This window comes from Dipodomys merriami, unplaced genomic scaffold (assembly GCF_024711535.1).
Source record: "Dipodomys merriami isolate MVZ:Mamm:240054 unplaced genomic scaffold, mDipMer1.0.p SCAF_9, whole genome shotgun sequence".
NCBI lineage: Eukaryota > Metazoa > Chordata > Mammalia > Rodentia > Heteromyidae > Dipodomys > Dipodomys merriami.
Window position 1 is genome coordinate 60,301,396 of NW_027206512.1, and position 16,847 is coordinate 60,318,242.

At 36.5% G+C, this 16,847-nt stretch overlaps 1 protein-coding gene across 3 annotated transcripts in view; it reads left to right on the plus strand.

The window, feature by feature from the left end:
* Rab28 (RAB28, member RAS oncogene family) overlaps positions 1-15,782 on the plus strand; it is a 66,050-nt gene extending 50,268 nt beyond the window's left edge. For 2 of the 3 annotated variants that reach the window (XM_070012239.1, XM_070012241.1), the window contains exons 5-7: positions 2,947-3,050; positions 6,586-6,663; positions 14,857-15,782. In XM_070012239.1, coding sequence (XP_069868340.1) covers positions 2,947-3,050; positions 6,586-6,663; positions 14,857-14,949 — 275 coding nt within the window. In that variant the 3' untranslated portion in view covers positions 14,950-15,782. Of the gene's footprint in view, positions 1-2,946; positions 3,051-6,585; positions 6,664-13,550; positions 13,646-14,856 lie in introns of all 3 variants that reach the window. The other variant, XM_070012240.1, reaches the window with a different exon arrangement.
* The last annotated feature ends 1,065 nt before the right edge of the window (positions 15,783-16,847 follow it).

Genomic DNA, 16,847 nt, shown 5'->3' on the forward strand with positions numbered 1-16,847 from the left:
TTTGCCCAGGACAATGCCTTGCCATAATAGGCATCCAAATATTTGTTGAATGAAGGATGGATCAGTAAAATGGATATCCTCTGAAATAGTTACACACGTTTAAAATGAATTGTACATATTAATTCCATTATCTTTCTACTGTTTAGACATTAAAAAGTTGTACATCAAAATGTTAATTGTCACCTTTTAAGTTATGACAGTTAAATTTTATTTTTCTGATTCCTTTTCTTATATCAAATTTTAATTCTTTGTTCAAAAATAAAATGTAAGATGTAGAAAAATTATGTGATTAAATAAGGTAAGGAAATTGTAACAGTGAGGGTGTTACTATTGGTATGATAGATGTACTAGCAATAATTTTAAGAATGATCCTAAATGTTGAAGAAGAAAAAGATTTTGCCAGTGTCTTACTAAAATTACATCTTCATTTTCATCTGTCTTATTTAGGATGAATTACTCAACTGTCCTATTAGTACTGACATAAGAAAAATCTCTGAAACTGAGTATATTTGTAAACATAGAAATTTATTTCTCACAGTTCTAGAGGCTGAGAAATGAAAGATCAATATCAGGGCCCCATCTCTCCTTCCAAGACGGCACCTAGATTGCTATGTTCTCTTCTGGCAGAAGGTCAGAAAAGACCAAACCCACTCCTTCAAACCCTTTTATAAGAATTCTGATCTTATCCATAAAAACTCAGGCCTCATGATTCAGTTGCATCCTACAAAGTCCTCACACCTTTTGATATTATCACCTGGGCAAATACATTTTGACAGAATTTGATCACTTAAGATAGTAGCAGAATCTTCTTAATGTTGCTTACTGGATCCTAATACATGGGGATAGCTTTGTAGGGAAGTGTTGTGCCTTTTCTTTTATATCTATTATCTCATTTGTGAGAGGGTCAGTTACTTAAAATAATTTTTATAAATCTTAATTGCCTTACCCCTCCCCCCTAAATATTGACAGTAGCTCTTTTTGAAGGAATGGATTGGATATTTTTCATATTGTGTTTCATGGCTTACTATAGTGTCTGGCTCAATAAATGCCTGTTGTTAAATATTTCTTTGATTAAGCAGTGATAGGCATTTCTATTAGAAAAGACAAATGTAAACTGACTTTTATAATACAACTTCTTGTCTTTTTAACTGAATAGAAATTTCACTGGGGATTTTCCATAGTGTCATGGTGGTTCTTATTCTTATGAAACTAGGGAAGTATTCTAGTTTCAAAATTATGACAAACTAGATATATAATTTTGGCAGTACTAATAGCTTAGTATTTTAGTGTTCTACAGGTAGCTGCTATGGCATCTGCACATCTTAGGTCCTATTCCTGTAAGTAAGGTTTCAGTGGTATTTAAGGAACAGCAGCTTGTGGCCAGAAAACAAAACACAACTCCCTATTTTCCAAGGTAAATCAATATAAATAGGGCTCCCGGAGAAAGATCTTTTGAGTCTTCACACTAAAAACTTCCAATATAATTTTAAATAAAACCTTTTATGAAATATGAGAATAGTATTTTAAATTGATAATCAATTATGACTATTATGTAGGCTTACTAGATTTTCAGATATATAAACTTTTACAAGTCAGTTGGGTCCATTCTTCAGGAAATCAGTTTAGGTTTTTTTTTTCTCCCTCATTTACTCAAAGTTGTCCTTAAGTCCTGTGAATATATTTGCTTCATAATTTGACAGCATTGACTCAATAGCCTTATAGGGTTTGTAGTCTTGTAAAAAAGGAAAGTGTTTTCTAAAAGATCACATTTAAATAAATTAACTGCTGGATAAAACCAGCACTGGGTCTGAATTCTGTGCTCTGCTTTGAAGTACTCACATCTGTTCAAGGAAATACATTGGCCCATTACTCTCAAAATGGAGACTGTAGACTTGGGAAGCAGCTGAACTGTATCATTGTAAAATTAAACCATGATTATGAATAAATCATGCAATATAGTGCTGATCTTTTTAGAAGAATATTAGGTTTTTATGATAATGTATAAATTACAAATATTAAAGAACATCTAATTATCAAAGCAATTATTGGTTCAGACAAATATGATTGGATTATGTATACCTTATCTTCAATTTTTTTTTTTCTTTTTTGGTGCTGGTTGTGGGGCCTGAACTCTGGGCCTGGGCGCTGTCCCTCAGCTCTTCAGATAAAGGCTAGCACTCTACCACTTGAGCCACAGCACCACTTCCGGCTTTTTCTGCTTCTGTGGTGCTGAGGAATGGAACCCAGGGCCTCATGCATGCAAGGCAAGCGCTCTACCACGGAGCCAGCTTCCCAGCCCTAATTACTATATTTAAATGCTTGTATTAAGTAGTTTTTTTTTTGAGGGTCATCAAAGTGCCTAAATTTGTAGAGATAGTGGTAGCACCATCTTTTATTGTTTATTGAGGTTACTAGAGTTTGTACTCAGGGACTCACGTTTGCTAAGCTGTTCACCACTTTAGCTGTGCCCTTATCTATTTATTGCTTTCCTTGAGTTTTAGGTAGGGTCTTGTCGTTTTTGCTCAGGACTGGTCTTAGACATGAAAATTTTCCTATCTATATCTCGCACATAGCTGGGATCACAGAGGTGAACTACCACACTTGCTGATTGAGATGGGATTTTGCTTACTTTCTGTCTAGGTTGGCCTTGAATCACCATGCTCCAGACATCTATCTGAGCAGCTGAAATTACAGGCATGCAACATAGTGCCCAGTCTGATAATTCAATTTTTGAGCATTTATATGCTGGCTTTTGCTAATCATTCATGAAATGTTTCTGAAAAAAATGATAAGATATGTATAATTATTATTCCTAACTTGTAAAGAGGATGTAAAGAAGTTAATATTATATACCTAATGTCTAAATTGGAGTATAATATTAGAAAGTAAGTCAAATTTAAGCATGTTAGGAATGTTTTGTTTAATACTGTATTTTCTGTTTTCTAGTTGATTTGGAGCATATGAGAACAGTAAAACCTGAAAAACATCTCCGATTTTGCCAAGAAAATGGTTTTAGTAGCCATTTTGTCTCAGCTAAGACAGGAGACTCTGTAAGTAAAATAATAAATATTGCATATTATAAATGATGTTTCACTTTTATTTTGTAACATTCCTAAGAAAAATATTTCTCTTGAAAGAAATTCATTCTTATTGAAGACAAAGTATCTTGATTTGAAGTAATATGTTTATTATGGTCATATTACTTTTATAGTTATGGTAATTTTCCTATTTTAAGGAATTTAAACATGCAGAGATTTACAAAGAATAGAAAGCATCCATAATCACAACATTCAGAGATGACCACCAAGCCTCATGCAATCCTCATGGCCTCCCTTTCCTGGTGTTCACAGATGTTAGAGCTATGGCCTGCAACAGATGGCACTGGACTCTTACTATCTCCATTGCCCAGATATGCCGTAGGGAGGCCAGGTAACAGGGCCCAGCAGATGCAGCTAGAAAGTTGTGGTAGAGACTGTTTTGTGACCAAGGCAGGTAACATTTCAGGGCTCACTGTCATCCCTGAAATAAAAAGTAAGATCATAATATACAAGTAATTTTAAAAACATTTTTATCTCTGGGAATATTTCTCATTTTCAAGTAGGTCTAATAATCCTTTATGTTCAAAATATATTTAGTCCTGTCCCTATTGTTAGGTAGGTTGTTTCTAAGTTTTGAACATATTTTAGTGTAAAATTTTCATGTACACTTTTGACATTTTGATTATTTTCTTTAAATAGATTCCCTATCAGGAATTCCTTAAAAGGAAAGATATTGCCAAATTTTCACTAAGAAGGCTAAATGAATTTACACCTTTACTGTATAATTTATACCATTGCATTGTGACACTCTTTCCCACATCTTTTTTGAAGTCCTTAATGTTCTGTGTCCTCATTTCATCCTCTTCCTAATTGAGATCTCATGGTAAGGAAAAATTATTGTCGTGTGTATCCTCAGTTCCCTTTCTTTCTCTTCCTCTGTCAATCTGTGAAATCTACTTGGCCAGATCACTTTCAGCATAGTTTCTAGTATCACTGCTGCATTTGTCACCTTTTGTCCCACCCTTTCTATGCACCCCATACCCTCCTAAAGACAGATAAACAAGACAAAAGGAAAAGAAAACAAAAACAGCAACAAAGAAAAAAAAATCTTGTTTCCACTTAAAAAAGACAACTTCTATTAGTTCTTCCATCTTATCTATTGTAGAGTTCCTCTTCCCACCCCACATTTGTTGCCATATCTCTATCTTCCGTGTGGTTTCTGTGGGATCTGTGCCCCTAGCTAGTTCCAATTCTCTGTCTAATTTCGGATATTGCTTTAGTAAGAGAGAGAGAGAGAGAGAGAGAGAGAGAGAGAGAGAGAGAGAGAGAGAGAGAGAGAGAGAGAGAGAGAAAGTGTGTGTGTGTGTGTGTGTGTGTGTGTGTGTGTGTGTGTGTGTGTGTGTGTGTGTGTGTGTGTGTGTGTGTGTGTGTGTGTGTGTGTGTGTGTGTGTGTGTGTGTGTGTGTGTGTGTGTGTGTGTGTGTGTGTGTGTCCTGGGGGCTTGAAGTCAGGGCATGGGTACTATTCCTGATTCCTGAGCTTTATTTTTTTGCACTAAACTACCACTTGAACCACATCTCCAGGTTTGGCTTTTTCAGTAGTTTAGTGGAGAATTTCCCGTTTGGGCTGGCTTCAACCTGGATCCTTAGATCTCAGCCTTCAGAGTAGCTAGGATTATTGGCATGAGCAGCTGGCATACAGATGCTTTATAAAATTCTTTTTCTCCCTCATCATGATGGCTTTTTTTCCCCTTGTCTACTAATTACTCTGTCAAAGACACTCTTGATTCCACATCTTTTTCTATTCTCTGCCTTCTGCCTTTCTTCACTTCTCAGATGAATGCTTTAGAAAAGTTATCTCCTGTTTCTCTCCTCCAGGTTGCTCATAAACAGTTCTAGCCTCACATACATCATTCAGACTGCTGTTATCAAGGTCACCAATGACTTTTTTTTTTTTTTTTTTTTTTTACTGACTTTAGCACTCACTTTTTCATCCTCATCTTACTTACCTTAGTAGCAACATGTAAAATAGTTGATGCATCACTCTTTCAAATACTTTTTTCCACCTACCTTTTAGCACAATGCATCTGTTTTCCTTCAGCCTCGCCCTATTCGATGTTAGGCTGATCCCTTCTTGTTTCTGCACCCACTAAATGATGTACTGTATACTATAGTGCTTAGTTCTGGGGCATCTCATTTCTAAACTTACTCCTTTAGCACTTTCTCCACACATCTTCCTTGAATTCTAGTCCCAACTGCCAATTGAGCATGTCTGTTTGGGTGTCTGCACATCCAGGACTGGGCTATGTATAGTCCCTTCTCAAATACCTCAATTGAATAAATAGCAGATCTATTCTACCAGTTGCTCAGGTCAAGAAAATGGAATCCTTCCTCTGTCAGTGAACGTCCATCCATCACCAACTCCTATTGACTCTTCTTTGAAAATGCGTCTGGAACTTGGTGACTTTCCTATCATTCCCACTGGCTATCACTTTGCTTCAGCATCCATAGTTTCTCATTTTGCTCACAGGCTATTGTGTGATGAGCATGTAGTATTCTACCAGAATGGTACTACCCTCCAGTGGCTTCTGATTCATTCAGAGTAAACTCAGAGTCATCCCAACAGCCCTCATAATCCTATATGATTCGTATGTCCTGCATCTTTTGGCTCATCTTCTTTTATAATCTTTCATTTCTCTCCACACCACCACACTAGTTTTTCTGTAGTTCCTTGAACTAAACAATCAGTGAACTTAAATATAAATAATATAAATATAAACAACATAAGTCTTTTAGGAATAAACTTTTCTTTTTGATTAAAATTCAGAATTAAATTAGTAAAGTTGTGGTAAATATTCGGTAAGGAGTTATGAATAGGACTAGGAATATTGTAGGACACTTGTGAGGCAAAAGTTACACTTCTGTAAATGCCAGGACTGGAGCTCCAGGAATCATAGTCTTTTTACCATGTATGAATGCTGCTTATAGAAAAGTATTTGTACATTTCTGTTTAATTAGAATGCAGTATAGTGCTCCTTTACCCTAAATGGATAAAATGCAGTATAGAGTACCAAAGTTATTTTACCCAAGAGTTTGTTGAAATTGAAAAGAAGCGTAAAAAGGTTGTTGATGGGTTGAAACCAAGAGCTTTTAAAATGGACTAAACCCAGCTCAAAAGACCAGCAGAAAATTGGTAATGAAAAACCAGAGCAATATACATTATTTTTTTTTTTTTTGTTCAGGAGTTCTAGGTATTCATTATGCTAGTAGATATCATGCATTGTTGTGGTTTTTTAAAGTAGCTCTAATTTTCTTGTTAGATCTTTAAAAATGTTTTTAGGAATACATGTAGGTTTAGACAGTAAATTCCATGGATTTTCAAATTATTATTATTTAATCTTTTAAATTATGTTAGTATAAGCTATTTTTGGAATGATCCAATACATCATATTTGTGAACTCCTGCTGTTTATCATTTTTTTAAAGTTGAATTTATTTGAAGGTAAGCATGCCTGTTTTAAATCATTTAAATCTATTTTTTGTTATTTAGGTCTTCCTGTGTTTTCAGAAAGTTGCTGCAGAAATCCTTGGCATCAAATTAAACAAAGCAGAAATAGAACAGTCACAGGTGATGATCTTGAACTTTTTATTTAAAAATTAATATATTTCCTAAAATTATTTCTTACCCAAGAATTTTCCCATATAATATGCATTCAATTTATATATTTCTGAACACTTTGAAAATAGATTGTATATAAAAATCAATGTTCATTGAAGAAATTGAAGAATTAACTTTCTGCAAAATTATAGTACCTTTGAAGAAGTATTTTATTAGTGACTAATTAATGGATTGAGATTCATTTTGTACTTTTTAAAGTTCTTTCAGGGCTTTGTGTTCATCTCTAAAACCACTCCGCTACAATTATAGTGGTTCTTGGTATTATTTTAGAATTGTTATCAATTATTGAGGATTTCTATATGTTTTCACTATTCCTACACAGTTTGAGGCCAAGAAACAAACATAAATGCCAATTGTCAAGAACTTAAAAATACCATTATAATCTAATGCTCATGTTTAACAGAATGAAAAATTAAAGCAAGAGTGGTTTGGATAGAAGCAAAGAACAGTTTTTTCTCAGTATCCTCTACCTCTCTCCTACCCATGCTGCTAAAAGGATTAAGTTATCTTTTTTTCATTTTTAAACTAACTTATTTAGAAGTAGTTTGGTGACATATTCTTATGGTCACTCTGTATTTGATGAATGCCAAAGCAGTTAGGACAAATAACAACTGAAATGCTGTTTCTTAAGATTTCATTAAAATACTTAGAACTCTGGAAATTTGCTACTTTTAATTCTCATCAGAGGCATTTTTTCAGACTTCCTTTGGCCAGACACAGTGGTAAGATATTTTGTCCTTTGTAAATAGCCCAGGAACATTGAAAAAAAAATTACTTGATTTTGGCCTAGAGGAATATATGAAAGAAAAGTCCTGATGATTTGCTTGATCCTACAGACCCCAAGGATCTAAAAATTCAAGTAATTTCTTCATTGTTCATTTCTCTTTCTGAATGATGCTTGTGTCTGGTTAATTGGGCCATCTATGAATGATGATCAAATAATCGTAAGTGATTCATTGGTCATCGGTTGCCTATGAAGTATATTGGTGGGCCCCAAAGGAATTTAAAGTATAACCCTTGCTTCCAGTAAAGGTCATTAATATATATGTGTAGGTACTCTGTTAATTCATTCAGTCATAATAACTCTGAGGCAGGTGATACTTCATAATTGCACCATCAAACCACTGCGGAAAAGCTAAGTAACTTATTACTAGGCTATAATGGCGAAGCCAGATTTGAACATAGGTCTGCCTGATAGTTTGTTTCCACTCAGCCATATTGACTCTGCAGTGCAGAGGAAGAAAATGGCTGAAAGAGGACCTGGATATACAGTATACCTGTATAGAAAAGATTAGGTTGTAATTTGGAAGCTGAAGAGCAGTTTGACTTAAAATCAATGCTCATGTGTAGTCAAGTATAAAGGGAGTTTTCTAACAGATTATGAAGATTTATGAATGCCAAGCTGATGAGTTTCATGTGCCTGCAGAGCATGGGGAAATAATATTTAGACAGGGAAGTAAATGAAAGCAATTTCTAGATAGAGTTTTTACAATGGGTGTCAGTTGCTGGGAAGGAGTTAGAAGGAAGATTACTACTCCTGTGTGGTAGATACCAGAATCAAGGGAAGGGAGAAGGAAGAGATGGATGGATTTAATCCAAGAATTAATAGGGTTTGTTGAATGATTGGGTAGGAGTCCTGAGATGTTTTTTTCTTGGGCTTTATTTTGCACTAAGGATGCGACCCAGGGCCTCAGGCAGGAAAGCCAAGCACTGATCCCTGGGCACCTGTCCTTCCAGCCTTTAACCCTGCAGCTTCAGTTTCATACCTGGAGGAATGGGGACTGGGACTGTCAGTGATTAGGGAGCCATCCTAGAAGGGAGGTGTGCTGGTGTTTCATGGGGGCATTCTGACTGGAAAAGAACCCCTGGTACTCTGAGCTGTGCTGCTGCCTGCTCAGGTACAGGAAATCTTCAGAGAAACTCTTAGCTCCCTCCTCTCAAGCCAGTATCTTGGGCTTAACACCAAGGCATATATAAATTGAAGAGAGGTTAGCTGTGTTTAGTGATGTTACCTGCCTTGTTTATGCTTTGTGATTCAATTCTGTCTTCGTGTATTTGAAGGCTAGAGCCCTCCTCTATGATGTTAGTCCGAATTCTTTGTGTATAGTGGGAGGTCTCATTATCTTTTTTTGAACCCAATTAATTGGTGACTTTACTGATTTAATCATGAGTTTCACAGTTGATATTTCTCAGAAGAAGTGTATTTAAAAGTTTATTTAAGAGAATAACAAGCCCTAAGAGCATGAGATGGCACCGGCCTGCAGTGTCAGCACTTAAGAGTCAGCAGTACAAAGGACACTTCAGCCGGTGAAACTAGGCAGTGTAGTGAGACCTCAGTTCAGAGACAAGAGAGAGAAGAGAGAAGGAAAGAGCAGGTGGGACAGGGGGTGTGTAAGGGACAGAGAGTCAGAAGGGGAGAAGGGAAGGGATTAGAGAATGAAGAAGGTTGAGGGGGGAGGAGAAAGAAAGCAGGGAGTAAAAATGAGTAAGAAGTCCAGGTTGTTTGTTGACATGCGTGTATTTTGCATGTTTTCTGTTTTTAATGATACCTGAGAGATTCACAATGGATTCAAGGTAATGTTTAAAGGTATTTTGTATTTTATAGAAGAGTTAAATGAATGATTCACTAGCCACATGGGAATTGACACTATAATAATTTATCTTGTGACATAAATATTAAAAATGAGGTTTTAGTTTTAGTTCCATTCGCTGATGATTTAGGTTCTGCTATATTAGTTCTAACCCTAGATTGCTTCTGTTTGAGAGTCATATAAAATTGAATTACCAGCACATTTTTGTAAGTTTTACAAGAAGAAAAAGGAGAGAAGCAGAAAAGGAAGTGAATGCAGCAACCTGTAGCCAACTACTTTGAGGCTCTCTCTCTTTAAAGGAGCTACCATGGTGGAATGCAAGGCTACAGAGATGGATAGCTCCTTGTCCTCAAGGAGTGCCCAAATAAATGCACAGACATTTTAACAATTAGATACATGATAGAAGCTTTTTTTCCCCTCACAATCCTAGGTTTAATTGTTTTATTTGCATCGTTTATCCTCCACTCCTGTCCGGCCCCCCCCCCCCCCCGCCTCGCCCCAGGGCCAGGTAGTGTGAAAATCAGGGCCATTGATAATAATATGCCCAATTTCCCAGAGTGTTGAGATTTTTGTTGTCATCTGCAAAGTAGTCAAAGCTTCAGGGAAAAAATACGTTTATAAGTATTGTTTCCTAGGAAAGCTGAATTGAACATGTGAATATTTTGCATAATCTTTGAGGAAAGTAAATACTTCTATGTCTTGTTTCGTTTAGTCTGAATTTGGCCATATATACTTGAGTTATGGTTTATTCATACATTTTAAGCCTTGACAATTTCACTTGTCAGTAAACTATTGAGTTTATATTTGGTTTGAATTAGTTATGCATGAATTTTCTTATAAACAGAAATTTTTGTTTTTTTGAGACATTCACTAAACTTATTAAACTATGTATTGCTTATTGTCTTCTCAGATTATTTTCATATTACCTATGGAAGTGTTTAATATGACCGATCTACCATATGGTAGATATGGGCTAGATGTTAGTCTTATTTAGCATCTATGTACAAAAGTGTCCCGAGCCTAAGGATCTTTGATTTTATCTCAGTATTACCTGTCTTTAAGGCACTTTTTTTTTTTATTGTGAAAATCCCATACAGAGGGGTTACAATTACATGGTCGAGATAGTGAGTACATTTCTTATCAAGCATTGTAGCCTCCTCCTCTGCTAAGGCGCTTCTTTTAACATAGGTACTGCTCTTTGAGTATGTTCTTGAGGGCCCATACTGGAATTCTGTTCTCTTCCCAGATTGCACTTGCTTTCACTCATTTTATATATACAACTCAGACCCTCAGATACTGAATGTTGCCTAATGGGCCTCCATATCATATCTAGTTTTTCTTTTTTTTCCTATTCACCTTTACATAATTCCAAAACCAGATATGATACCTTAGATACCATGTAGATAAGCCTTGCATTTTATACATTAGAAGACTGTGAAGCTGAAGAGGTGAAATCGCTTGAGCAAAGTTGTGAATGTTACTCGCAACATGTAGTGGTCCTGGAAAAGGAGTAGCATAGTTATTTTTAGTTCCTACTACATATAAAGTACTGTGCTTGTTACCAGGTTGTATCCATGCTTCATATGGCAATCTATAAACTATTTTTTTTTTGCCAGTCCTGGGGCTTGAACTCAGGACTGGGCATTGTCCCTGAGTTTCTTTTTGTTCAAGGCTAGCACTCTACCACTTGAGCCTCAGTGCCAATTCCGGCTTTTTCTGTTTATGTGGTACTGAGAAATTGAACCCAGGGCTTCATGCATGCTAGGCAAACACTCTGCCATTAAGCCACATTTCCAGCCCCAATCTTTTTCTACTTCGAATATATATTGATTAGTCAAAATACTCTTTCTTTTTTTTTGTTGGTTGAGGGGCTTGAACTCTGGGCCTAGGTGCTGTTCCCAAGCTCTTCAGCTCAAGCCTAGTGCTTTACCACTTGAGCCACAGCACCACTTCCAGTTTTCTGAGTGGTTTATTAGAGATGAGAGTCTCATGGACTTTCCTTGCCTGGGTTGGCTTTGAACCGTGATCCTCAGATCTCAGCCTCCTGAGTAGCTAGGATGACAGACGTGAGCCACTGGTGCCTGGCTTCAAAATATTCTTTTAAAACCAGTTAACCTCAGTTTTCTATCCTAGACTTTTATGTATCAGAGCTCAGTGTTGTATAATACAGAGAATAATGATATTAACAACATTTAGCAAATAGTTTAGCTTTCATTGCAACTTACTCCTTATGCTGGCCGTGGTGAAGCATGGCTCTTGCATTGGTAGATACTATCTAGATTAAGGCACAATTTTATGATGGATAGAATTTGAGTTTTATTCCTTATACCTTTCAGCTTAGCCCTTGGGTTGGCTCCTTATTTATGCTTTGTCTCTCTACCACTGGCATTTCTATTATCTACTTGGAAATGTGTTGACAAGATCAGAGTTAAGCTGTTGTTAGTGCCAGTTCATTTATATTCACTCCAATTTCAGAGAATAATTGAGTGAACTTTTTTCTACAAAAATAAAGGCCTTTTTTTTTTTTTTTTTGGTAGGTAATGTAGGCTTGTAAACAAGTGAACTGCTGTGAAACCACCTACCCTGAAGTGCTAATGACATGACAATTACATTTTTCTACTCGTAATGAGTAAAGTTTGAATCTGCAGAACCTTATTTATGGCTTTGAGTTTGGAATAGTTATACAAACCTTTAGGTCACATAGAACCCCTATGAAAGATGTTGCCTTGTTAGTTTTTTAAAAATTAATTTGATAAAAATGGTGAAAATTAAATCATGCATGTTAGTACCTTAACAAAATGTCTTGAGTCAGGTCTGTAACCTAGTTGTGTTTATAGGATAGACCTTAAACCAACATTTTGTTGGGTTAATCATTGCTTACTGATTATGATCTCTCTTCTCTTCATTGTAACCCATAGTTTGGCATGAAACAAGTAGGTGGAAGGAGGTCAGATAATGGTGGACGACATTTCACAGATGTGCACTCCTCATGCAGTTGGTAATTCTCTGTCCGTAGCATCAAGCTGAGAGCCTGATAAATCACGATTCTTGTCTAAAGGTTAATACTGCTTGCTAGAGAACATCCAAGCTTGTATATTCATACACTCCAGTATCCTGTTCATTTACTCTCAGCTGTCTGTCAAATCTTTATTTATCACTGTCTTCATAAGTAGCAGCCATAGTGAAGTGTTTTTCTGTATGTGTTAAGAAATGAATAGAAGCTTTTATGAAGGAATATTTTCTGAACAGTCATGGAATTTGCAATCATGGAAAAGTGAGGATACTTTCATATCTAAAAAAGTTGGAGAGGTTCTCTTTATCAGAAATATATGATTCGTATGGTCTTCTCATCCCTAAGTGCACTTCAAAACATGAGACTGTAGTTTCCATTTTTATTTAGAAGAAGCTTTTAAATATTCAAAAGCAATAGCTGTTGTGCTTAAATGTTGTATTGATTTTCTCAACATGTGTCACAACTGTATTTATAAAAATGAGTATAAGTTAATTGAGGCTTTATTACATTGCACATTGCATATAAAAATCCCTATTCTAATCATCTTACCTCATCTCCCCCTTTTAACAGTTTATAGAAGGCTTCCTATGCTATTTTCATACATTTTTGCAATGTTCTGTAAGCCTATAAATCCTGTCACCCTCTCCTTCCCTCCCTCCCTCAGTCTCCCTTTTACATTCACATCCACAACTGCATTTGAACTTGTTTCTTTCTCTATTGAATTTAGAAGTATGGAGATTTGGGTTGGGAGGAATGGTGGAGTGGGTGAGTTACAAAAGGAAATCTTGGTCCAATAGTAAGTATTGTTACATATAAAAATTGCAAAGCCAGAGCTGGTGGTTCACACCTATAATCATAGCTACTCAGGAGGTTGAAATTTGAGAACTGAGGTTCGAGGCTAGAGGAGGCAGACAAATCCAAACTTTATTTCTTCTTAATGAGCAAAAAGCTAATTGTGGTGTTAAAAGCAGAACTCCTAATTTGTCTAGGAAGTTCAGTGTATTTCTCTATTTTAATAATTGAATTGAATTATTAAGAATACTGTTTATAGAGTCTCTCCTTTTTTTCGTTTGTGTGCATACATTCTGCTATTTCTTTTGTGATATGTTTAAACTTATGAGTTAATTTTCCTTTCTACCTTGGTGTTTTCCTTCTTTCAGTCATTAAACATACTTTTCATATTCTCTCTCTTTTCTTCCTTCATCTTTTTTTATGCTGTATGGAATTGACAGCATATTGTCAGGGCAGAAATAGTGAAGTACCCGGAAGAAGATAACCAACACACCAGCTCTTCTCAGAGTAGAATCTGTTCAGTACAGTAGTGCAGGTATTAATGCATAAATTGTTGCAATTTGGGGAGGGGAGGTGGGAAGGACTAGTGAATGTTATCTTGTTCTTTATTCCTTAGGAATAGGGTAGTTCAGATGATTGTTGTATTTTTTAATAAAGTAATACTACATAAGTTCTGTTCTAGAGCTTTGAAAAGTTGATCTTTGGTAGAACACTTAAAAATTAAAGAAGAAACTGAGAACAAATTAAAATAATATTTTAGTTACTTTTAAATGAATTTGTTTTATGGTTCTGTTTATTATATATTACTGAAATAGAGAATTGAAGCAGTTATTTTAGTATTCGTTTCTTAACATTTTTTTTTTTCTGTGAAATAGCCCGGTAGTTGCAAGAATGTTTTTAGAATTTTCCTTGAATTGCCTTTCTTTGTCTGCTTATGTGTGCATTTAGCAATAGGATTTAATACAGTAAAGGATTTGTTGTAATTTAGATTCCTTAGAGATGAATATTAGAGCATTTTACTGAATTCACTGCTTCAGGTTCATTTTAAGGAAGGAAGGGTTGAAAGTATCTGCTTAAGTCATTTTTAAGACATAAATATGAGTTAACTCTCAAAATTCCCCAGTATGCCATGTTTTGTTAGAGTCATTATTCCCAACCTAGTAGTGAGCTATTTGGAAGGAAGTTAGGGATTTGGGAGAAAAGTTTTAAAAATGGGAAAAGTTCAAAAAATTGGATTATGTGGATCTCTTCTGCTTTATTTGTAAATCCTTTTGATATACCTCAGTAATTCACAGACTGCTATAAATTTTCCCAGAAACGTATGGTTGAGGATAGTTGCTCATGTCAGTATTAAAAAATGAAAAATTTTAGCTTGAAGCAAAGAGGTCTGATGTATGAATTATGTGTGGATGGTTAATTTGAATTATTTTGCTTAAATTATAACTGTTTCATTTTTATATTGATTCGTTAATTTTCATTGAGACTTGTTATACCCTCAGTGTTGTAAGACTAGAAGTGACTCAGTTGCTGGACTGCCATTGCTTCCTTAAAAAAAGACAAAAAAACTGAAAAAACCAAACAAACAAACCCTCAACTCTTCATTAGTCCTGGCTGATGCTTTTAAAATCAGCTCCTGCTTCATTTATGCTGTTTGTCATCAGGAATTCACCATAGTTCAGAAAATGAAAATGTGCTGTAAGAAACTCTTTCTGATGTCTTGGTAATAACTCTTTTCTTTTATGGCAGAGGGTGGTGAAGGCAGATATTGTAAACTACAGCCAGGAACCTGTGTCGAGAACTGTTAACCGGCCTAGAAGCTCCATGTGTGCAGTTCAGTGAGCACATTTTTCTTTTGTATTGATGGTCCTGGCTGCCCTTCACCTCTGAGTGGGCCCAGGCTGTCTAGGAGCGTGTTTTATCAGTGACCATCTCCGTAGTTCAGCTCACACTTCCTCCTGCTCCGTCCTCACTAAGTGCTGCCTCACAGCCGCAGACAGCTCCTGGGATGGAAAGAATTCAACTGCGGGACCACACACTTTGAAATGGAGCGCCCATTCTCTGGAGTTAGATTGCATCATTGAAAAAGAGTGATGTTGTTTCTTTATGTCCTCACTTCTTGTTTCCCTGATGTAATTGTTTTTAACCAAATGTGCAAACCCCAGATCTTGATCATCAGCCAGGATTTTGCCATAGCATGGTTTCATTCTCCTCTTGGAACTCAACATATGTCAAGGTATACTTCAGAGTGCAAATATTGAAGAAAGTAATATATTTTATCTACAGTTACTTAAGAAGACATTCCTTTGCTGTTTATTGAGAGTGAAATGTATAAAGTTATATCTAACTAAAAATGCTTGCGATGAGGCTGTAATAGAAATATTTTTTCATTTTTTAACAAGGGGCCTAAATTGTTTATATTGTAGTTTGTAACTCACAAAGTAGCGAGTATTTGATATTGTATTTTTCTTACTGTATCATGGTCATTACATATCGTATCATATTCAGCTTAGATGGCTTTGTGAATTTTGATAAATGTTCCACATGGACGTTCTTCTACACCCTGCATAAAAGTGCTCTCAGAATGAGTCCTGCCACCTTGTTGGATCAGTGTGGAACAGACAGTACCTGATGTCCAGATGTTTTTCTCTCACAAATAAATTGGTTTAAATTACTTTTCTTGTTTGGAATTTTCTTTCAGCCATCTTCCTTTGTGTTATAGAAAAACAAAATGCATTTGGATACCCTCTTGGTGTCGCTCTGTCGCGGGTGGTTTGCTTGGAATGGTTGTAGACTCCACAGGCTGGCTTCAGCAGCTCTGTGCCTGCTTGTGTCTTCCACCCATCCGCTTTGCAGTGCTCTGCTTTCCTCACTGCTCTCCAGGTCCCTCCCCAGCATTTCTCCTTGCTAGTATTTCTCCTACCACCAGATGTTGCAGACATGAGGTCCAGTTCTGTCTGTCTTGGTCATAGTTGTGTTTTGTGCTAAGGCCCGGTGCATGGCATGATGATTGCTCCCGGCTATCTACATTGTGGCAGGAACGAATGCCACCCTGCACGTCCTCAGCTCCACCGCTGAGAGTTCCTTGTCAGTACTTCACGCATGGCTTCACCCCTTCCTGCCTTGCATCAGAGCTGTGTGTGCGCTGTCAGTTACGGCTCCATAAACCAGGAGGGTCCTCACCGGGCGACTGTGGGCCTCATTCACGTTCATCATGCCTAACTTGGTGCTGCCTCTCTCGTAAGAGGTCTGCCACAGGGCATGCAGCAGCTTTGGGCATCTATGTTTTTAGAAAACTCATTTCCTATCTTTGTGTGGCTAAGGAATCTCAGAGCTAGACTTGATAGATGTCTGTCTCTAGGCCAAGAAATTAATTTAAAAATGATCATTGAAAAAAGATTTAAAAGTAGTGACCTAACTCTTTGGGGAGTCCAACATCTTTATTTTGACTTCCATATTTCATTTTATGGCAATTGAACGCTCTTAAGCCCTTGAGGTGATAGGCCCTTTGGTTCACGCTTTTTCAGCTGACCGATCTTTCAGAATCTTCCTGATGCATGCAGCTTGGCCTCTAGGAGAATATAAAGTTGAATAAGAGAGATCTCAACCTTGGGGACCTTGCAGGCTTGTAGGAGAGATGTTTGCCAGTGTTGCGATTGTAACTGCATAACGGGCCCACCTTCAAAGGAAACGTTTCAAGGTTGTGTATTTGTTAATAGGTAAGGGCATGTTCCTTTTGG